The sequence below is a fragment of the Schistocerca serialis genome, chromosome 3, assembly GCF_023864345.2.
Source record: "Schistocerca serialis cubense isolate TAMUIC-IGC-003099 chromosome 3, iqSchSeri2.2, whole genome shotgun sequence".
Classification (NCBI taxonomy): domain Eukaryota; kingdom Metazoa; phylum Arthropoda; class Insecta; order Orthoptera; family Acrididae; genus Schistocerca; species Schistocerca serialis.
Window position 1 is genome coordinate 234,626,480 of NC_064640.1, and position 24,230 is coordinate 234,650,709.

Here is a 24,230-nt window from a genome sequence, read left to right on the forward strand (position 1 = left end):
ATCATATGATATAAAAGACAGAAAGTTTCCATGCATGTCAACAACAGTGAATAATGAAAACTTAGCAACCTGTTAGCTTTAAATATGTGGTGTCTATTGCAGTTTAATATAAGTCTGTGCTTCAGGAATCAGAAAAGTAATAGCGAACATAGTAATGCCTCTTGAGTTAACACAAGAACATATTTCTTGAAGCCATTTCTAAAAGTTCGATTTGAAAATTACATATTTCTGCTTTAGCAAGAACCACAACTTACCATTATTTCATAAGGGTTATTTAGTTGTTTTTGTATTATTATTGTTGTTGTTGTTACTTGTTTTTACATAAAATGATGGTGAAATTCTTGTGCTTTGGCTGCAACAAAACCTACAAAATACACAGATTATATTTATCATTTGGTATAGCTTCATTCATTTTTTAGATACTATAATGTATTTTAAGCTGTCTCATGAGAATGTGTTACACACCCTATCATCTTTCCTTGTGAAAGATAATGTGCCAACATCACAGTAGTGCTCATTTATGTCATAAGAATGATGTAACCTTTGGCTTATTCTCCATACTGAACTTGCTCCAAACCACAATCCATGCCCTGAAAACAATAAACCAGTGTATGGGTTTCCTCCCACTTTTAAACAGCCCCATTTTAGATACTTAATCTTGCCAGTGTCACTACTAAAGCAGTTGAAATTTAATCAGCTAAATATTATTGTTCTTTGTACATCCTCACAGTCAAATTCAAAACATGATTATTATGGAGCCCACAGATACCTTCAGCAGTCCAAACAAACCCCAGAACAGTATACCTCTTGCTTCAGTTTTCTTGAGCACTCTTTCAGTAGTCTCATTATTTGGAAGAGAACTTGTTTGCTTCACAGACTACATCTTTCTCTCATATGAAGTTGGTAATCCAGTGTATTATCAAATGTTGCCTCAGAGTTCTGTAAATTTTTTTAACGTTTAAGAGGTGTCTTTCTAAATTTTACTGCAATGTAAAAAATTATTAAATGGTTCTTTCTATATTTATAGTCATTTTCTGTTATTTGGCGATGTCTGTAATCCAGGAAGGATTTCCTAAAAATTTTGCAATATGATAATTTTCTTACCCTGCCATAAACTGTAAGACCTTCTGAAAATAGTCTAACATTAGAGTTGGTACCACTGTGTATGTATACAGTATATTACAAATATATGCAGTGGCAACAAGAAGGGCACCCACCAGCCCTTAAATTAACTATGCCAAATCCATTAACGAAAATGCTGACCCTGCACTGATGCAAGATAAAGCTATAAGAGAAAGAAAAAGATATTACAAATATATGCAGTATATTGCAAGTAGTGCACAATCCCATAGCACCCTTCCCAGCACTTCCACTTTCCCTGTTAATCACTACTTTGTCCTTAAACTTTATCCTTATCCTTATGCTGTTCTTCAAAGAGCCCTCAACCCAAACCACAATTCAAGTCTCAGTTACTGCGTAAAGAGCCCTTGATGTAACTTTATCAAATGCTTTTGTCAGATTTACAGTGATCCAGTGTACTGAAACTTTCATCTAATGGTTCTACAACAGTCTAAGAAAATTGATGAACTGAAATTTGAGTCAGTGTTGTTTCCTGAAGTCATGCTGGGCCTCCTTAAGACAATACAACACATTGCTTATTGTACTGATTTATATGGTTAACAGTATCTCCATAACTTCATTTATTACAAATTTTAAGTTGAGAGGCCTATAATTTCCAAAATTATGTGGATAAAATAACTTCCTGGCTGATTAAAACTGTGAGTTGGACCAAGAATCAACTTGTAACCTGTGCCTTTTGCGGGAAAGTGCTCTATCAACTGAGCTACCCAAGCAGAACTCATGACCCATCCTCACAGCTTGAATTCTGCTAGTACCTCATCTCCTAACTTCCAAACTTCACAGAAGCTCTTCTGCAAACCTTGCAGAACTATTACTCCTAGAAGAAAGGATATTGTGGAGACAAGGCTTAGCCACAGCCTGGGGAATGTTTCCAGAATGAAATTTTCACTCTACAGCAGAGTGGGCAACAATATGAAACTTCCTGGCAGATCAAAACAGTTCTAATCTGCCAGGAAGTTTCATATCAGCACACACTCCACTGCAGAGTGAAAATTTCATTATGTAGATCATTCATTTTGTGGAAGGGAGTCACAGAGGGTACATGTAAGTCACCTGGCATTTCCTTTGCAGTCAAATTTACTCTAAAAGGGGTGTCAATGTTGTTTGACTGCAGTTACTAATTAGACATGATGTACTATTCAATTTATGCTTTTATCATAACAGTATGGGTCTTTGAGAATGGGGCTGGGTATGGAGAGAGGACTGGTGAGGGACATTGATTTAAACTGCTTATTTTCACCCACATCTCAATTGTACACTATTTCTTCACTTTCCTGTAAATTATCTTTCATTTAATATAAAGCAAACAATTTACCTTTCTTGCAAATAATGCAGTCAGTGCTACAAATCCTAATGATGATGTAATTGAAAATAATGTTTAAAAATGATTACTTCGTGTGGTTCACAACTATCACTTTGTCATGAATCTTTAAGAAGTTACATACTTCAACTACTGCTTACCAGCTCATGCAATTTCTTGTGAAATTCATTACTTCTCATTTTATGCCACTGTGGTTCAGAAAAGGGCAATAATGCTGTAACAAAGAACATAGCCTTCATAGCCAGTGAAAGAAAAATGCCTAACAAGCAGGAACATAGCTTCAAAACAAACTGAATACTTTTCTTCCTGTCACCTCCTGTTGTTACAGAGATGAACTTAACATACAAAAATGTAGCATGTCCAGTGAGAAAGTATCGCACATGTATTTATGTTACTAATTGAAAGTCTTTTTCTTAATTTAATTTTATCTGCTGTATTTATATGCTGAACTCTGTGGTTGTAAATGCAGTTTTAATCATTACTACTAACTGAACAAATAAAGTTTTAACAACTGCACCTGAAGCAGTTTTCAAAGTTGTATTTTGTGAACACTCTGTCATACAAAACCTGTTAATGTGCCTGAAATGGATTGTATTATATATGTAACATAATGTCTGCTTATTTTCAGATACGCCATTCACTTCAGTTGTTACTGATGCACAACTGTTTCAAGTGGAAGTTGGCAAAGGAATGGAGTGCCAGCAGACTACTACAATCAAGGGGACTAATGATGCCATCATTCATATGGAGAATGTGAAATATTATGCCTACAATAATCAGCCTGGGGCTGATTCAGAAATTACCTGTAAGTAGCTTTACCACTTCTAAATTGTGGAATGATATTTGCAGTGCAGTAAAAACAATTGTAGAAACTGATAGTTCTGTGAAAGACTTACCTGTATGACAACTCATGAATAGAAAATAGGAGGCACTTGTATGTAGTGTTCCACATAGGTCTTCTTCAAGGATATTGTGTGAGGCATTCTGTTACTTCTTCACTGTGACAAATTTTCATATATGGAGAATATTGAATCTGATGGGACAGACAGAGGAAAATAAGAGAAAACTGTAAGCATATTCATTTTAGGAGAATCTGAAGCATGAATCATAAAGAAACTTGAGCAATATATTTTTGGAATGTCTTTTCAGTGCAAACAGAGACAGGAATTGAAAACTGAAATGCGAAGCACATTATTATTAAACAATTTTTGGTTGTCCCTAATGAAGTCAAATGATGTATTATTATTTATTGATATATCATTAGATGATTACTCCTATTATATGGTTTGTACACACACAGTTTCAGTAAACTCCCAGCTTTTCTTATAGCTCAGCTCATGCAAATTAACAATTTACATCACACAGTAAGGGGTAACCTGCCAGAATGTACTATAGAAATTCTATTTTTGTGATATAGGTCATATATGCAATTTATCCTCTTAAAATAAATCAGTATGACACTTTAAATCATAGTTGGAATTCATGTGATGTGGTGAAAGTTCTAGTTTATGTCCAATGCTGCATATGTTATGTATTTGGGCTTTGGTGGTAAGTCATACATTGTCTTTTGAGTCCCTGCCATAGTTGTAACTATCTACACAGGCTGACAAAAAAGTGAAGCACCAAGAGGGGGAGGAGGAAACAAAATGAAATGTCGTGGCTTGAGAGGGTTTATGATGTTATTTCAGTGATTACAGACTTGAGTCAAATTTATAAAGAACTTGGCAGTATGAAGGCCACTTATTAGTATGAAGCTTCACTCCCTCTGGACTGGATACATTTTCTGATTTGGTTATGAAGGGCCTCACAAAACTGTTGTAACCTCTCCTGAGGCATGCCAGCTCATAACTGTTGTAACAAATCCTTGATATCCTGGGTGCTGGCACTGGGACAGAGTTTGTGTCCAAACCGGTCCAACACTTGTTCTGTTGGGGACAGATCTAGAGATATTGCTGGTCACAGAAGTACCTCAACATCATAGAGATATGTAAAAGTGTGGAGAAGTATTTTCCTGTTAAAAATGACACCTGGGTACTGTTGCATGAGAGGTAACACATGAAGATGCAAGATGCCCATGACATACCATTATGCCACCAGATTTCCCTCAAGTCATACCCAACAGCTCCACTCACAATGGTGTCAGAGCAACAGGCAGATTTCATATTCCTATATTTCTGGAAAGTGTTTGACATGATGCCCCACTGCGAACTGTTAATGAAGGTAAGAGCATGTGAACTAGGTCCCCAGATATTTGAGTGGCTCAGAGTACCATCAGGATTTCCCCAGGGAAGTGTGATAGAACTACTCTTATTCTCTATATACATGAACTCAATTCAATTCAATCTCTTTATTCATCTGTTAATAATATACATTGTATGGATGTAGTCAATTACAATATAATTTCTTATACTTAATTTGCTACAAAAACTCAGATAACGAATATAAATATTTCACATCAGTATATATAAATAATATTACTTTTGCATCTGGTGATCATGGTGACCAGCAATCTGCAGCTGTTTGCTGATGATGCTGTGGTATATGAGAAGATGTTGAAGTTGACTGACTGTAGGAGGATACAAGATGACTTAGACAAAATTTGTAGTTGGTATGATGGATGGGTGCTTGCTCTAAATGTAGAGAAATGTAAGTTAATGAAGATAAGTAGGGAAAATGATCCCACAATGTTCAAATACAGCATTAGTAGTGTGCTTGACAAAGTGACATCGATAAAATATCTAGACATAACGTTGCAAACTGATGTGAAATGGAACGATCACGTCAGGTCAGTAATAGGGAAGGTGAATGGTCAACTTTAGTTTATTTGGAAAGTTTTAGGGAAGTGTGGTTCACCTGTAAAGGAGACTGCATATAGGATACTAGTGCAACCTATTCGTCACTACTTCTCAAGTGTTTGGGATCCCCATTGGTGTGGATTAAAATAAGACATTGAAGCAGTTCAGAAGCTTGCTGATACATTTATTATTGGTAAATTTCATCATCATGTGAGTGTTACAGATATGTTTCATGAACCCAAAGGGGAATCCCTGGAGGGAAGACAATATTCATTTTGTGGGACATCATTGAGAAAATTTAGAGAATTGGCATTTGAAGCTGACTGCAAAATGATTCTACTGCTGCCAACGTACATTTTGTGTAAAGATGATGAAGATAAGATAACAGAGGCATGTAGACAATAAGTTTTCCTTCACACAATTTTCAAGCAGAACAGGAAAGAAAATGACCAATAGTGGTGTAAGGTACTCTCCACCATGCACTGTATGGAAATTTGCAGAGTGTTTATGTCCCAGTCAAGGTACCTCTCCAAATGCAGTTGTTTGTGATGTGGTGTGGCAGCTTATGTACGGGGCATAATTTGGTTGCTACTAGTCTGTGACCAATGGTATGAGATGATACAGAATACTGCAGGGAGTCCATTACTCATTCTTGAATGGCAGGCACAAATGTGAAGGGGTTACAATGTTCACAGTACACAATATGGTGACTCTCCCTTGTAATGGTCAGAAATGGTCAACCACGACCTTGATGATGTATATGGCTGGCTTCACCTTTCCATGCAGTCCAACACTGGGCCATTGTCACCTCTGAATGGTTCACAAACCTTGATACTGCACAATTTGACTAATCAGCCAAATGGAGATGTACAGTAAGCCCCTTTCAAATTCTGTCAGTTGCTTATAATGCTGTCTCACACAAGTACACATCATCTCGAAGTCCTTCACAGAGATCACTCAACATCTGATGCTATTCACATTTCATCTATAGCCTACCAGGCTTGGTAACAACACTAAAAACAAACATTACTAAGGCACTCTGGTGACGCTTTTACCTGTCACAGAGATGTGCAATTCTAATCATTTACATACCCACTGATCGTGTGTACAAGTACAAAGTTTCATTGACATCTGTCCATGATTTCTGGATACGTAACTCTTTCTGCTAGGCAATGTATTTTGTAAAAGAAGTATGTTATGTACCTTGCTGTTGTGTGGTCGAACATTTGCAGTCATCTACATAACAACCATTTAGTTTGTTTTATTCTGAATACTGCATCTCATGCTAAGATAACAAATGGAAGCTCAGGGAAGATCCTTCTGTGGAAGATAAGAGTGCACTAGTTGTCCACGTAAAATTCCCAAAACACCACGGGCCACTAATACCAAAATATTCAGAAAGGATCCCCAAACAACTTAAGAAATTTTGTCAGTGTTGTCATCCTAGGTAGTTGTAACACTTAAAGTCCATCTGTAATTTAAATTTATTTCAAAGAAATTGATTGCTTAGTATAACTCTGAGATACATATTCCTTACTGATTCCTAAGGTGATTCATCACCATTTCCTAATAAGGAACACTGCAAAATTTCTAATCATTGTAGTGACTGATTTTTTAAAAGTAAATAATCTTAAACCATGTGTTAATTACATTGCATTATAAAGTTAAAGGAAAAAATAATATTTCCAAATTAAAACACTTGCTTTTAATCAAGCTTACTGCAAATTATATTTTATTTCCATTAAATTCGTTATAACCTCTGTAATTAACAAAGAATCAATATCTGTTTTGATATAGTTAATTAAATTAAGGTTAATGTGTTTGCCATTGTTGTTACAGAAAATGAAGCATAAAAATTTCTCATGTCATCATTTTTATTGCATTGATTGGCGACTCCATAGAGTGCTATGTGCACAACAACCGTATGATCAATAAAATTAGAAGGAAGGGCAGCATTGGCCATAATTTTGATGCTTTATTAACAGCAAAATCAATTTTCAAACACATAATGATCATCTTCAGTGCTTTATCGTACAAATTAAAGCTCTTAGGCACTGGTGTCTAGTTATTAGCAGTCACAGAAGCTATGAAATGATCACAATACGTTATTATAAACTGTACTATTCAAAAACAAAGTGAAAGAGTATTGTACCTTATTTGTCACACTTTCTATAATTTATCAGAGTATCTGGACTCAGGGATATAAATAATAGTTGAAAAGTAACCATAACAGTAAGCATGATTTTAACTTATCTGGTTTATAGACATCTGAACGTTGACACATGAAATAAGTGAAGTTACATAAATGCTTCATATGAAGTAGTAGATATAAACAGCAGCAGTGAAGGAGCACTGGCTTTTTTTCAAAGTAGCTACTTTTCTTTTAATATATAGATATAGTAGTACCAGTAGTTCCCATAACTATCGGTTTGAGCAGATTAGCACTAACCATAGTTTGTTGATAGCACAATTTATAGTAGTGGCTGGTTCTGCCAGTTGATGCTGGCTGTACCATATTTTTTTGGATTCAACCCAGGACATATTTTTGAAATTACTTAGAAATCTGAACAGTTTATTGAAACATTAAACTCTGTTAATTCAAAACATCAGTATAACAAATCAATTTTTTTCCAAGTTTGTATCTTTTCACAGATACCAAGTCAAACTTTGAGCAATTTCATCTCACACTTAATCATAATTTAAAAATTTAATTTGAATTCCCTCTTCCAGTCTAAAATATCATGTAACAACTGGAACAAGTTTTTCTTCACTTCTATTTTAGCTACCTATTGTTACTGTTACATATTCGATGTTTGCCAAAGAACACAACACACTATCAAACATAAATGGTGAAATAACATCAGCAATAACTGTCTCAGTTTTGGTTCCAGCAGATAGAAAATTTTGTGTCAAATAACTTTTTAACCAGTTCAGTTATTCAGTTTGCTGTTTTGAAATTGTTCTCAGGTCTAGCAGTGTGGTACGAAAATGTAGCTTCTTTAGCAGCATGCTCCAGATCACTGTTATTCCCATATTTGACATAACAAAAACTCTCTAATGTCTTCATTAACAGCACTTCTCAGTTTGGTTGTTCTTTTGGCATTCTCTTCAATATTAACCTTCCTTTATGTGCAACACAAAATTCTCCAGTTCATAGTGGACAATAAACATCTTCATCATTACTGTCATTATACAGTTTCAAAAATTTGTATTCCTATGCAGGTTAACTTTAAACACACAGTTCATTTTGCCCATTGCTAAACAATGAGACATGAAATGAGTAGACATAAACTTCACACATGGAAACAACATAAACATAACTGCAGTAGAATGACACTTAAGTTTCTTGTCGTGTGTGAAAATGTTGATCATGTAGAAAACTAACATCAGAGCCTACACTTAATATAACAATATGAAAAATTACAATTATGTCTATTGTAAATTAAAAATTAACTAACAGCAGTGCTTAGACTGAATATAGCAATTTGAAATAATGACAATTATTTCTATTAGAAACCAAAAATCATGTTAAATAACAGTTTTATACCTGATTCATATGAACTGTAAACAAAAACTGAATTGCTATATTGATCAGAGGACTTTTTACAAAATTAACTGGTACACAGTAAAATTTACCTTTCTTTTGTATCAGTTTTCCTTAAGTTAGCCACTCCATGTCATCATAAATGGTCATTTGTAGAAAATGTAAAACATGAGCAGATAAGGACTTAGATTAAAATCCATTAAAAGCCAATTTTACCTTAAAAGATGCTCGTAATATACATATCTGACAGCAAAATAATTCAAAATGAAATGCTAGGTACATTCGCTGCAGGCAAATATAGAAACCAAACAAGTCAGTTATTAAGATGTTCAACAAATGAAAGTCTTGAGCAGAAAACGGAGGCTAGTAGAGAATATACATCTCAACACCAGCGAGGAGAAAGAGTAGGACAAACTTATTAAAAGTTAAAAAAAGAAGAAATTAATAAAGAAGTAGATGACAAAGTACGGTGAAATGGAAATGTGCCGTAGCATTATTTATACAACTTCATGCTATATTAACATACACTGTCAAGACACCCTTGTTTATGAGAGTTATATGTTTCCAGTACATGGAGAGAGAAAAGGTATGACACACGAAGCTGGCAGGAAGATCAGTGAGTTAGGAAATTTGCTCAACTATATCGGATTCTTACAAGGGAATGGTCAGACGTGTCATGTCGAAACCTGTGTTGCCTTTTTTACCACTGTGAGTTAACATTGCAAGAAGTCTGTATGCAGAATTTTAGCTGCTGACATGACCTGGAAGTCTGTAAACAATTTTATGAAGTAATACATTATTGTTGCATGGTTTCCGCGCTTATAACTGCCTCTTGTACAACCCTGACCTCTCTCGCTACGTTATACCAACGCCATCTAGGGACAATGTGGCGTTAGCTACGCGCCGCTCTCTTGCCACAGCAGTGAGAGAGCTGATTCCCTCAGTGAAAGCGATCGTATGATAATTAAACATTCGTTGACAAATATGGCTGATATGTTATCTACAACATTCTTTCCAAGTAGCTATGAAATAGACACAAATAAATATACGGTTTAGAACACGTCCAAGTTTTATTTCTTATAATTACCGCAAAAATGCGAAATATTGATGCAATGTTCAAAACATAGGTTTTTTGTGCACCAAGAACATACAAGCAAAGACGACATATGACAGCCCTGCGAATCACAGACATTGTTAGATGTCCGTAGACAAAACTGGGTTGGTGTTAGGAATGAATCAGGCCTAGTATCAGTATATTTCGAGGAGTGCCACGCATATTTAATCAAATTTTACAACCGTGGGGAGGAAAATTGATAATGTACTACTGATTGCAGCTTGAGAATATTGTCACGGTGATAGACAGGAAATTGCAGCGATCTGCACACAATAATTTTCTCTGTTAGTTTTCTGTAAAATGCCTTCCACTGACGGAAAAATTCTCTATCTAAAGGTTGAATTACGTTCGTCGTGCCGGGTGGAATCTGAAGTATCTCTACTTCTTTGTCAGCGTGGGCTCGAAATACAGTTTTTGATTAATGAGACCTTTTATGACCTGACCACGAATCTAGAAGGAGAAGAGATGTGTTCCCGCAGAACGGAAGAAAAGCATGACGCATGGAAAGTGTAACGATTTCATTTTCCATTTTTCCAGACTTCGATGCATCTATCACAAGATTGTTTGCATAGAACATTGTTCTCTTGACACGTGGTCCAAAACGCCGAGTTGGTTCTTGAAGACACACATGTAGTTTAGGCAGCAATGAACCATCCAGACAAATTATGGGCATTATAGTGTATGAATGGGTGAGTGCAGTCGTGGACTGCGCAATCGCCTCAATATGTTTTTCCCCTTTGAATGACAGTGTTCTTTTCGCACGCATTTCGTTTTGAAAACCTGACTGATCTGCATTGTACACGTATGATTCACTAAAACTAGCGGTCTTATTTTTTGAATTCGTAAGAAAAGCTTCTATCATTTCGATTTGTGTCACTGCATTTTCCGACCTGTTTCTCCATACAAATTTTGTTATTTTTCTTGCCACAATTTTATGTGATCTTTTGAAGCGACTAATCCAACTTTGAGAAGCTGTAAATTCTTTAGTGCCTATCGCGTTGGCAATCTCTAACGCCCAATCACGCAAAGTTGTATCGCTGACACTAAATGACTGTTGTCTGGCATTGGTAAATAGCTCAAAAAGTCGCGCATTTATCTCCGTCGCAATTTTCAGTCTGCTCTTACGTCGTCCAGCGACTTCCTTTTTCCATCTATACAATTCACGTTCAGAACGGACAAAGCGATACTTATTTTGATCAGTACTGACACGTAGGCGTTTCTGACCACATTCGTTCAACCAATACGTCAACGCTTTTTCTTTGTCTGGTAAGGTAATTGTAGTTGCTGGTGTTACTTTCGGAGATAATTGATGATGGTACGTGGCACTATCACTCGAAGAGTCTTCATGAGTGCAACTTTCGTCGGTGTCTTCGCCGTCTGTAGATTCACAGTCTGCAATATCGAATGGTTCAGTTGTTTCTAGCCACATGTCTGCGCCATTTACATGCTTGTCTAGAAGTTTAACAACCATGTCGCACAACACATAGTCTTCAGGCGTGTTTTCTGTTGATTGCTCCATTTGACGTGTGTGGTATATCTCCATGGCAAGCAGCAAAACATTTACAGGGTTCGCCATCACCTGTGAGGGCAGATTGAATGTTCACCGTAAAGTGGCTTGTGGAGTATAGATGAACATGTACAGAACATCTTTCACATCGCTAACCAATTTCAGGACGGTATGTTTCGAAATACGTACAAGAAATTAAAAGGACGTGCATGCCACAGAAACGAATATTCGTTTCCCCTTTCCACCAAAACCGTGCAGCGATATTCCTCTTTAGTGAACGCCGCGATTAGACGGCCGCACTTCCCGACCATGCGCACAACGCTCGCGACTCGCCATTTCCAGGGGTGGCCAGCCGTCACTGCAAGCGCCAAGCAGGAAACACAGCCATGTTCGTGATTTTTTTTAGGTGACTTCCAGTTCATGTCAGCAGCTACAATTTTGCATACGGACCTTTTGCACAGTTAAATAACAGTGCTAAAAGAAAGCAATACATGTTTCGGCATGAGAAGTCTGACCATTCCCTTGTTAGTCTTACAATGATGGATGTCTTACAGATGTTGAAGGATCTGATGGATATATGGCAAATAATGTACACCGTGCTGTAGTAATTAATTTCTGATCCCTTCATATTTTTTAATATCAACAATTGTTTTATGATCAGCTCTATCACAAATAATAGTCTGAGCCCTCAGTCAGGTAAACAAACTACATTCACTAACATGATATCACAAAGTTTTTGGGTGGCAGAATAAGACAATAGTTTTCACTATTCAGTCACAAAATAGACATGTTGGTGGCTAAATACAGAACGTCTCATATAGTAACTGTGTAGTTTGCCAGTTCACTTCATGTTTTTGACATTATGATATCCAATCATAGTCTTATAACATGACATCTACATGGATTGACTGTGGCACTGTGTGTCACATTTATTTATTAATGGGTGTATTATTAGAAATCATAAAATGTTGAATTACAGAGCAATTGCCTTTTTAATATTAACATAAAACATAGTAAAATTAGAGGAGATGATGATACAATGGACAAAGAAGAAAATTTCTTTAATTATATGCTGTGTAACTGGAAGAATAGCAAAAATAATAGCTACTACTTTACGATGATGATTTCTATGAGGGCATGCTGAGAAGTAATGCCTCCAAAATTTTCAAATATTATCAACATTCTACATCTTTACATATGTCTTACCCATATTTGCAGCTCTCCACCACTAGAGGGCTCTGAATCGTAGCATGTAACGTGGTGGTGTGTAACGTAACTATGTTGGTGCATGAGAAACAGCCTGCTATAATTGAGTTTCAAATTTGAAGAGTTCATCCAAACATGGAGCATCCCCTCCTTCAGCATGACAATGTCAGCCTACACACACCTGGCAACATGTGCAAAGTCCAGTGCCTTGGGTTCACAGTCATCGATCATCCTCCATACAGTCCCAACCTGGCTCCATCCAGTTTTCTTCTGTTTCCAAATCTTAAAGAACACCTTGTAGGACTTCACTTACACAGTGGTGAAGCAGTGCAAGCAGAGGCAGCATTGTGGCTCTGTCAACATTCTACAGTGACAGTATCAACAAACTGGTCTCTGTTTGAGAGAGAGGCATTCATTTCCAAGATGATTATGTTGAGAAATTTCATCGCCAGGATGATTTTACTAAGAAATAGATGTGTAGACGTGAAGAATGAAGATGTAGAATGTTACCATTGTCTGTTTTATTTAAAATGCCATAAGATTTTTCCCATAAAAATTTGGGGGCATTACTTTTCAGAGTGCCTTCGTATTAATGTAGAGATTCCCAAAGCCTGCCAAAACGTTTCAAGAGAATATAATTTTCTAAATTGAATAATTAATAAACTAACAATTGACTTTAGTGACAGCAGGCACTTTTGGAATCAGAAAAATCTGGGCTACAAACTATGGTACCTAACTTTGTAAATAATCACTCCATAAGAATGGAACTTTCTAGGTTACTGAAATTTTGAATACAAGTAAGTAGTGTATATGTGCTTTCATTTTGTTAAAGGAGGTAAAATAAAGGATAAAAAATTATTTTAATGTCTGGAGTGATATAAGAACAATTGGTATAGATCCACCTTGCTCTGTTACATCATTTACCATTTGTTTATAAAGAAAGATATTGAAAAATAACTAACTGAATAATCAGGTGTAGAAGAAAAATTACAAAAATGCACAGTACAGTTAATACACATCAGATTTCACAAATCATTAATTATACTAAAATTTTGTATGATTATTTTATATTGTTATTGTATATGTGCTCTCAACAAAGTGAGATCAAATAGAGGAAAAAATTATATTAATACCTGGAGTGGTATAAGAACTAGACTTGTTCTGTTACTATATCTGTATGAGTACCAGAATCTCCCTCATTGTTGGCACAAAACATGTAAGGAAGGGAACAATTTGTTCCAGACCCTTAAAGTCAAATTTGATAAAAATTTTCCACTAGAATCTCAGAGCAAGAGATATCGAGTTTCCAAATTGAAATGCACATAGGAAATTGTCAAAGTAAAGAGGTGGTATACCTCTACACTATCTAAAATAAAATGGATTGTCCAAATACTAAATGATAAGGTCAGAGCAGCTAAAGATATTGCCATTAAGAATAGGATGTACTGCAGTTATTTCCATACTTCCTAAAAGTAGCACTCACAGTAATGGTTTACAAAAAAGACAATCAGTGTCAAGCTACAGAGCCATATCTATGATACCAGTACACAGTAAGGTGATGGAGTCCATAATGAAAGATCAATTATTAAGTTACTTTGAAGGAAATAACCTTTTTAGGATATGCAGCACAGCTTTCAGAAGTACAGGTCAATGACAGCAGGAGTACTTGACTTAGTGACAAATACAAGTCAGCATTCTGAAGGCAATGAGTTTACAGCACAAATACTTCATGATCTTAGTAAGGCAGTCAACTGTATACCAAAGACGCCCTCCTTGGCAGGCTACATTCATATGGTTTTGGATGAGCTATTCTACAAACTCTTGAATCCTATCTGAATAACAGACAACAGATTTTATCATGCAAGGAGCAGACTCATATGAAAAGAGGGTACAATACGGTGTCCTACAGGAACAGTGATAGGGTCCCTGTTGTTCCCAATTTTTGTTAACAAGATAGGCTCCAATGGGCAGATCTTGCAGTTAGTGGATGATACAATCTCATTCGCAAAAGGAGAGAATGTCATTCAGGCTGTTCAAAGAGCAGAACTCCTATTTAGTGTGGTAAATGATTTATCATGACGGTATGAAAATTAATGACGACTAAAAGCAGAGGATGATAGACAGCCTCAGTGGTACTTGAGCACTGGATGACACAGCAGCTTTTAAACTTCTGAGCTTTTCATTGATACCATATAACATAGTAACAGCACACTAAACATGTATTTTCAAAACTTTCAAGGATCCCATACCTCTAGAGGATACAAACAAGTATAATAACAGAACAGCACCCACTAGCAGTGTACTTTGCAATCTTCTACAGCCACATCAGTTATAGGGCTCTTAGTGTGGAGCTGTTCTGCAGGCAGCAAGAATGTACCTTTATTGCAAACAAAATTTATGAAAATCATTGCCTAAAGCAAAAAAACTAACCATTGTAAAACAAAAAACAATTTTTTCTGGGTTAGGAGATGTGTTTGCTTTCAGTCAATATACGGGTTGATTATAATTAAAGTTCAAGTTTCAATGCACCATTAAAAAGAACTGCTGTTCAGAATGTTGTCAAATTTGAATGGTATGTTGTTGACAAAGGCAGAAACATTATGAAAACAAAAATATGTAACGAAGATTTCCCACTAGATGGTTCTGTAAATGACATAATGTAAATGGGTTCAGCTACAAATGACAGATGAATTGCAAAATGATGACTATGATGTGAGTTGCTCATTTAAACCAACGGAACTGTGTGATGTGCATGACTGCACAAGTTTGGCATTCAACGGTTGTGGCACTGTTAGTTAGGTAAGCTCATCCAGCATGGCGAGGTCATACCACATCAGATGGTCAAAATCAGTTTTTAATTCTCCTGAGGCCAAAACCTCGTACCTCCATACTGTCAAAGGGTTGGAATGCCGGTGCACAAAAGGCTCTTATAACATTTACCAGTGATGATTCAGGTAAAATGACCCAGAGGACACAAAAATGACATTAGTTTTTAATTGTCCTGATGACAAAGACCACGTAACAAGCAACAATTACATTGGTTTTTAATTGTCCTGAGGCAAAAGGCACATAAAAAATGATAACAAAATCAGTTTTTAATTGTCCTAAGACTGTTTCACGACATGTTCAGCATGCTGTCCACTGTTTTCTGCCACAACTTGAAATTGAGAAACTGTATGTTCCACAACAGACTGGAATGTCTCACGAGTCACATTCGGAATGTGTTGCATGCCTTCGGTTTAGCTAAGTTTGTAACGAGAGCACTGAATGCACCGTCTTTTAGATAACATCACAGCCAGAAGTCACAAGGATTGAGATCAGGTGATCTGGACGATAATGCTAGCTTTTCCAATATGCCTCTGCAGCAGCCACTTCACTGGCTGTGCAAAGTGTGGAGAAGCACCATTTTGCATAAAAATGATCCTACACATACATCCATGCTGTTGAAGGCTTGGCATGATGATGCGCAAAAGGCTCTTATAGCATTTACCAGTGATGGTTCAGGTAACAGGATGCATAGGACACATCTCCTCTATAAAATATGGCCCTACAATAAAAAGCTATCATGCTGCCAACCACACCACACAGTTCCCCATGCAGAATGAAGAGGTAATGGTTGACATGTGAGTGGATTTTCCACTGTCCATATTCTGCACTTCTGTGTATCGATATATCCTTGGAGAGGGACATGGGATTTGTCAGTCCACTGCTATCAGATGGCCATTCATTGTCCACCTCCATTACCAGCAGCATGTGATCCTGCATTGAGACAGTCATGCCAAGCATCTCAGATGGAAACTGAGTTATAATTGTGTACCCTGTGTCTTTTATTTCGCATATTCTGCTACTTAGTGGGGAAACTTTTATTCATAACATTTTCTCCTTCTTCAATATTATTCCACTCAAATTTGACATCATTTTAGGCAGTGGTTCACTTTTACAGTGTTTTGAAACTGGAACTTTAATTAAAATATTCCTTTGTATTCAACTGCCTCGTTTACACTAAGATAAATCATGAGATCTACAGAAAGAGGAATGAAGTTCATCACACAACACTCACAGTAAAGACAGGAAAGACAGGCCAAGATGTTTATTAACAAAGACAAAAAACAGCTTCACAATGGTGACCCCTAAAATTATTTAATGCGTTACCTAAGGATACTGAGCCATAACCAATGGAGCAATTTAGAACTAAAATTCTGTGTAAATTAAAAGACCAACTTTTGTTCAGCACTGAAGAAATCTTCTCTGTTAATAGACCAGTATCTACCAGAGCTGCAACTTAGTGCCTTGACTACAACAGCAACTATGCTCTTTAATTACGCTATTTTCTAGTATTGATTTTATAGTTGTGTTATTATTGTAATGTGTATTGTAATTTAGTTCCTAACTTTGTTATGTTTTGTAGTATCCATATTAGTATCACAGTTTAAATTGCCATATTGTATTCATTTTATTACGGTAATACTATTGTAATCTTGATGCTATTTGTCCAGCCATGGCTAGTAAATTACATAGAATTGGTAATAAAATGGTATTGGTAATATACATAATTAACTACTGGATATCAGTGGCATAGGAAAACAAATAGTATCAGTTAAATGATCTCATTCAGGAGAAAATGTTATCTGATCTAATATTTCAATACAGATTTTTTCAGCTATAAGTGTACATATTCCCTTAGCTACAAAATAAAATTTAGTTCAAAGAGCTATGTTGTTTTTATTAAATATACAATATTTACTAGTAATTTTTGTTTGATTTCATTACAGATATCAACTGTTACCAGCCACAATCAAGTTACCTGACTGCTGCTACTATAATAGCAATTGTCTTAGGTGCAGTACTTGCAGCTGTTGTACCTTTAATTATATTTTTCACTGTTGTACATAGAAAGAAATGTGGAATGTATTCACTGAACCCATGAAAGAAGGCTTGTTTGACTGTGTAGTGAGTTCCTACTTAATGCTCATTTGTAAACTTATGCTTGCAACTTTGCAAATCATATGTCTAACTGTCACACAAAGTTATGTGGCAAATTTATTACTTACCTATCTAGTGGGAAATGTAAATGATCATACGTCATTGCTTCTGACTGTGTATTGACATATAGTAAGACCATACTCATCTTTTAATGATCTGTCTTTTGTAAAAAAGTTGGTTTAATATTTTAAAGTATCCACCACATTCATTCATAGTTCTCTATGATAGTATAAGCCATTATGATCATACCTTGCCTGCAAGGCAAACAGTCAATTCATTCATTGTATAATACTTCTCGCCAGTAATTTATTTTCAGTGACAATTTGTGTTATGTTTTGAATTAATGTAAGGTTTTCTGTCTGTAACCATATGTGATACCAACTGCAAAGTACACTATTATGCATTCAGTCACTATAATAACAAGCTTTGTCATTTATGGAAGTGTTTTGGAGATGCATACATTATGGTTCTTGAGTTAGTAGTCAGCTCTTCATCATTTAACATTGTATTTATTTAACGCTATTCAATGAAGAATTGCCATTTGTCAAAATTCTGTGGCAGTGTTACAGATTATATATGACATATTAGCACTGGTATTGCATTTTTCAGTATCTTTTGATATGCTATGCTTTTTGTTATAGAAAAGCCAGTAGCATGATCTATATCAGTAGCAATTACATTACTTTGTATTCTGTATAAGTTAATCTGTAAAGCTATTATATACCTTTGTGCATGTGCGTGTGGATGTGTGCATGTGCGTGTGTGTGTCAGTGTGTGTGAGTGTGTGCACACACCCGCATGCACTCATGCACATGTGCCCATGCGTGCATGTTGTGTGGTGCAGAAGATGATATTGTATTTAAACAGATTTTGTATGTCAGTGTATATAAATAAAAAATCACTTGTCATTGTCTTTTATTTTAAAGAGAAGCCCTATGTATTTATATTATTTTTACACCCTTCAAAATGACACTACAAAGTAAGGACATGCATGAAAATATATTTAATTTTTATACATTAGCAGCTGCTTGTTGCAATATTGTTTAATCCAGGAAGTAGTCTAGTTACACTATGTCGCTTTAGATGCAGTGTGACGGGTCTTTTTATCCTGAAAAATATTTATTTTCATTCCCTCTTCCCTAAAGAAGCAATAATCTAAATAGTTGTTGAGTTTTTTTTTATAAATGTAACTTGTCAATAAGATGTTAATTGTGTATATAACGCTGAGATACAAATAGTACCTTTCAGATTTGGAGCAATACAATTAGTACTGGCCTCTCTAATTCAACAAAATCATATACTATGGAATACTAATAAACTACAAGAATATTATATTGGGTCATGAGAAAATGAATTTATTGTCTGTGTCTTATTCTTCCTATTGGGTGTTGCAGTCATCTGACATGCTCCTCTGTTAACAGTCACGGAGTGGACTTACAACACTGATACAATCACTTTCTTATTGATAACATATAGTAATGGTGATTTAGTTGCCAAATTTACATATTAAAGTAACTAACCAATCACCTGCAAACAAGAGTGTCACAAATTCAAGATTTTGACCTTCCTTTCTCATTTTAAATGAACATTTAGACAATTATGTAAATTAAAACTCAGAGATCCTGAAGTATTTTGTAATATTTTAAGTGGGTCCTAATACTTGGGTCATTATTGCCAATTAGTTCTAAGGTCACCCATCAGTTTTCAGGTCACCTACTTCCAGTTTTCTTAACTCCACAAGGAGTGGTCAGGTCTAAATCATCCAAGACACTAACTTTCCTTCCTTACAATCAGTTTAGTGACCCAATGGGGATACATTACTTCCCTTTTAGACTGCTAAGTCTGCATAATAGTTATGGATCCCACACTGATGCATTTTTCAAGCTAAGCTTTCTGTTGTTAATACCTCCTGTCCACCAAACGTTAAAAAGAAGATTGTAATCATATTTGCTATTTGTAACAACTGTTGATTCAAATGTTTTCCTTGTTTTATTCTCACTGCATATTATTTTCTTGAGCATACAACTGTTTTTGTTGACAACCTCCATGAAGATCATTAACAGCATTATTAGAATAGAACCAATTAGATAAATTCAATCAACAATATACATTAAAATGCAAGATCACATTTTACAACTGCAAAATAATATAAGTCACACTGAGAACTGATTCTCGATGGTCACAAAAAATTAAATTTGTGCCCAATGCAATTACTCATTACCTTTTGGAAAATTTACTGCATTTAATTTCAATACACTGTTTGACAAAAGAGTGAAACACTAGAAGACATGGTTGAATGTCAATGCAGCTTCCTACAAGCATACGCCATTGGCAGGTATGCAAGTGATTAGAGCTGTAATTCTCTGTGATAGGTAGAATAGACACCAAAGTACTTTAGTGTTGTTCATGGTTAGCTTTGTTACCAGGCTTGGTAGGATGTACACGGGGCAAGAAGAGGATCAGATGCTAAGTGATGACAGAGACGCAGTGTAGGCGTGTGAGACAGAATTATCTGTACCTGAGGGGATTGAAAGAGGCTACATTGAGGGTCTCCATTGGGCCAGCTGTTGAAATCATTAAATTTCTGGATTTGTGGGATTGTGACAGTGCCCTGATGTTGCACTTCATGGGAATATGAGTTACCTGTCATCAAAGAACAAGAAATACACTCCCTCCAATATTCTGCATCATTGTATTCTATTGGTCATAGACTAGTAGGCTGGACCCAGGAATTACCATCCCCTGTGTAGGCTGCTGTTACCATCACAACAGAAATTGCTGCACTTGGTGTGGTATCATGACCAGGAAGCTTGAACAGCTTATAATGGCATCACACTGGCTTCAGTAATGAATTGCAGTTCTGCACTAACCCAGATTACCATTGTCAGTGAAAACAGCAGTGAGCTGGCAAGAGGTCCTATTTGTCCAATGTGTTGGTGAGCCACATCATGATATAGGGAGCCTTTAAATATGACTTCAGGTCACATCCAGTAGTGACTGAGAGAAGATAGGCAGCATCTTCCACATCGTCAGCAGCACATCAGAGCCAAGCATTTGTATCACTTGCACCAAGCTTATAATAATTAGAAGTGACTTAGTTTTACCTTCTGTCTGCATTTTAATCTAAATTCTTAAATTTCTTGTGTGTTTGTGTATCTAGTACCCACAGTTATGGATTTTAATAGCTGTGTACCTACGTATTTTACTCTGTAAAGTAATTTTTACTGACTTACTTCAAGTTGGTTGGTTGGTTGGTTTTGGGGAAAGAGACCAGACAGCGAGGTCCTCGGTCTCATCGGATTAGGGAAGGATGGGGAAGGAAGTCGGCCGTGCCCTTTGAAAGGAACCATCCCGGCATTTGCCTGGAGCGATTTAGGGAAATCACGGAAAACCTAAATCAGGATGGCCGGACGCGGGATTGAACCGTCGTCCTCCCGAATGCGAGTCCAGTGTCTAACCACTACGCCACCCCGCTCGGTTACTCTAAGTTTTTATACTGTAAATTTTAGTGCATATATTCATGCGAGGCCACTCTCTTGGGTGGCTTCTGTCCTCCAGAAGTGCTGTGTCACAAGACTTGGTTTAAATCTCATGTTTGTACTCAGTGTATAGTTTAGATCAGTGCTTTAGAACTTTCGTAATTATTTCTTGCAAACAGCTTTTGTGCAAGCAGAGGTTATAGTAAAAAGTAATTCTTGATACATCCATTTTCAGTAGGGAAATTTATTTCTGTTATAAGAGCTTGCAGGTCTTGTGGTCTTAGGCTATAGTGAGGTCTCTGCAGAGTAGATTTTAGTGTTTGTTTACACTCCTTGATTATATTTTGCATACATTCCAACATCAACAGCGCCACAGTCAGGTAATTTTCTCTTTGTCACGGGTCTGTTGGTACATTCTCAGTTGATGATGACTGGTTTGTTTGTAGTTTTCGAGATCTTATTCATTTTTTTTTTTTTTTTTTTTTCACACAGTACGATATAATTAGAAACTGTACTTGTTGTGCGTGGACACAAGGACAAATGGCTGCTGTCTGTAAACAGATGGAAAGCATGTCAGTGTGCATTCAGTGTGTTTGCTGAGGGAGAGGAGGGTGTCTTGATCAAGATTTGGAGCAGACTCTGCCAGTAGCTCTCAAGCACACTGCATACAATCGGCTGCAAATAGTGGTACATCTAAGTAAGAATGATACCTGCCAATTGTGTTCAGAGGCCATCCTCAGTTCTTGGTAGTGGATGACTGACTTAGTGGAGGCAACAGCAGTGTGGCTAGGTACTTTCTGGTGCAGGTTGCATTGTTACCAAATTTATCCAAAATAGAGGATCCAAAATGGCGGCCATAGATGTGTGAAAGTCTCACTGACATCATGGCAGAAATTTAAACTTTGGCAGGAAATATGACAATTGTGATACCTCCACTAACCCAATTCTGCCCCCCATCCCATCCCTCCCCCACTCCTATGAAGTCATCAACCCCCACCCCCCACCACCACCACCACTCCCACCCATGAAAATGGAGAGAAACGGTCAGTCTCTGTCCAGCTGCCAGAGAGGAAGATTAGGTTAGTGTACTTTATTTATTTTTGTAGTGGGAAACTGAAGTCAAGATCGCTCCAACTTACACATCAATATACATAGTGCTATGCAACGAGTGCCTGAAATTTCAATACAGCTCAAAATCGTTTATGTCACTCAACATGTGTTGTCCTGCTGGAAAAAGATTCACAATATCAGTAGAAACTAATAGCAGCAGATTCGAATTAGATAGTAGCTCTACATAGGACGCTCCATTACCCTACAAGTTAAAACAAATCTCTCTGCTCCAATTGTGAATTGATGGGAAAAAGACGCAGTCTAAAATGATAAGAGAAACAACCCCCTAAACTGGTATTTGCATAGAAATTATGGAGTGTCAAAAAAAACACCATGCTAAAATTGACTGTACAAAGAGTAACACCATTTCATCTGTAAATTACAGCCATATGCCGTGGGGTATAAAAGCAACACGAAAAAGCTTTGTAAATTACTGGGTGCTAGCGCAGTGGAGATTAAAAACTACTACACACAATGCTGCTAAACGCATATTTAATGCACAGCATAGTGTGTAGTGAGGTTCCCGGCTGCCGAAGAGGCGGTGAGGGGAGTGACACATCGTGTAGAGGTGGTGATGTGGCTTGCTCAGCACTCTCAGTGCCATTGCGGCTTCTACCGGGGTTGCCGCCCATGCTGCCAACTATCGCACTACCTGATGGCCACCGCTCAAACTATAGTGAGGCACTCGGCACAGTGCTCCAAGTGGCTGCCACGTGAGATGGCATGCGGGGGTCCTGTTTTGATTTCACAAGAGTGACGTGATACATTGTGCAGGATCAAAACACAAATATGCACTCACCCTCATACGTGTAGCTGAACGAGAGCAATCAAGCTGTCGCCAGTCTAGAAGAACAGCATGCTTTCGCAACACCTGTGTGTGTGTGTGTGTGTGTGTGTGTGTGTGTGTGTGTGTGTGGTCTTCTCCATTCGTAAATAATGGGCTCTGTCGATCATTTTTACAATGTCTTCCCTGAGATACAGCTTTCTAACCTCACTGTTGTCAAAACTTTCAACAGCAGCCTCCAATGATACGGCTATTTCCAGATCACTCTGCTGTTAATAATAAAAGCTTTATCAGCAGCTCCAGCAGAGAGATAAAGGCAATACCTGGAAAAAAAACACTGTTCTTCGTCAACAAAATTCCTGTATATAAATCTCACAAACCGTGAATCCTTTCTACAGACCCACACATGCCGGCCTTGTGAACGATGGCAAAATACCTGTCTGCTGCCTACCCCTTCCTAAATGTATATCCTACCCAGTGTGCGATTTGCAGGGGGGGATGAGGGGGATTTCCCCCCTTCTGCATCAGACCATCCCCTCCTCTGGTTTTAGTTTATGCATCCCAACCTGGGATGTTTATTTCCCACGCACTGGAGTAAAACTTGTAACCTCCCCCCTCACTTATCGACCTTAATGACAGTGAAAAATTAAACCGCGTGTACCTAATGGAAATTTGGGAAAAGCAATCGTCACCGAAGTTAATCTATCGGTAAAGAGGGAGGAAAGGGTTACATCTAAATGAAAGGAAAAATGCAAATGAAACTGGTGGAAATTAATTTTGAAAAGGGGTAAAGTTAATAAAGAAAGTAAATGTGCGGCCGTTACGTTAACAATTAACTAGCGGTAATTAGATATTTGAGATTTGGGGGAAATCACGGTCGCCAGTCCTAAGGACAATTACTATAGTAACTGAAAAAGAAAGGTTATTACACATATAATTAACACTAGAAGCGTGGCAACTGAAGGTTGACACGTGTAGTGTGAAAACTGAAAGTTTGTCAGAAGTAATAAATTTCGCTACACTCTGACTTAATTTAGCAAAAGAATTAATAAAACCGGAAAATCGAAAGTTAATTTAGTGACTGAAGTTAATAGTGAGCTTTCTTTCTGAAGCACATCGAAATCCAGTAAAATACGGTTAGTCTTGGACTACCTCAACAATCATTTCAAAAGCAACTTGACTCTACGCAATTTAGAAACAAGAGATTTTACTTTGAACTTGAATTAAATGATTCTGAACTATTAACA

General features: G+C 36.9%; 1 protein-coding gene across 1 annotated transcript in view; it reads left to right on the top strand.

Annotated features, from left to right (window-relative positions):
* LOC126470770 (mucin-22-like) overlaps positions 1–17,554 on the top strand; it is a 169,900-nt gene extending 152,346 nt beyond the window's left edge. The window contains exons 5-6 of the mRNA XM_050098776.1: positions 3,090–3,266; positions 17,400–17,554. Coding sequence (XP_049954733.1) covers positions 3,090–3,266; positions 17,400–17,554 — 332 coding nt within the window. The remainder of the gene's footprint in view (positions 1–3,089; positions 3,267–17,399) is intronic.
* The last annotated feature ends 6,676 nt before the right edge of the window (positions 17,555–24,230 follow it).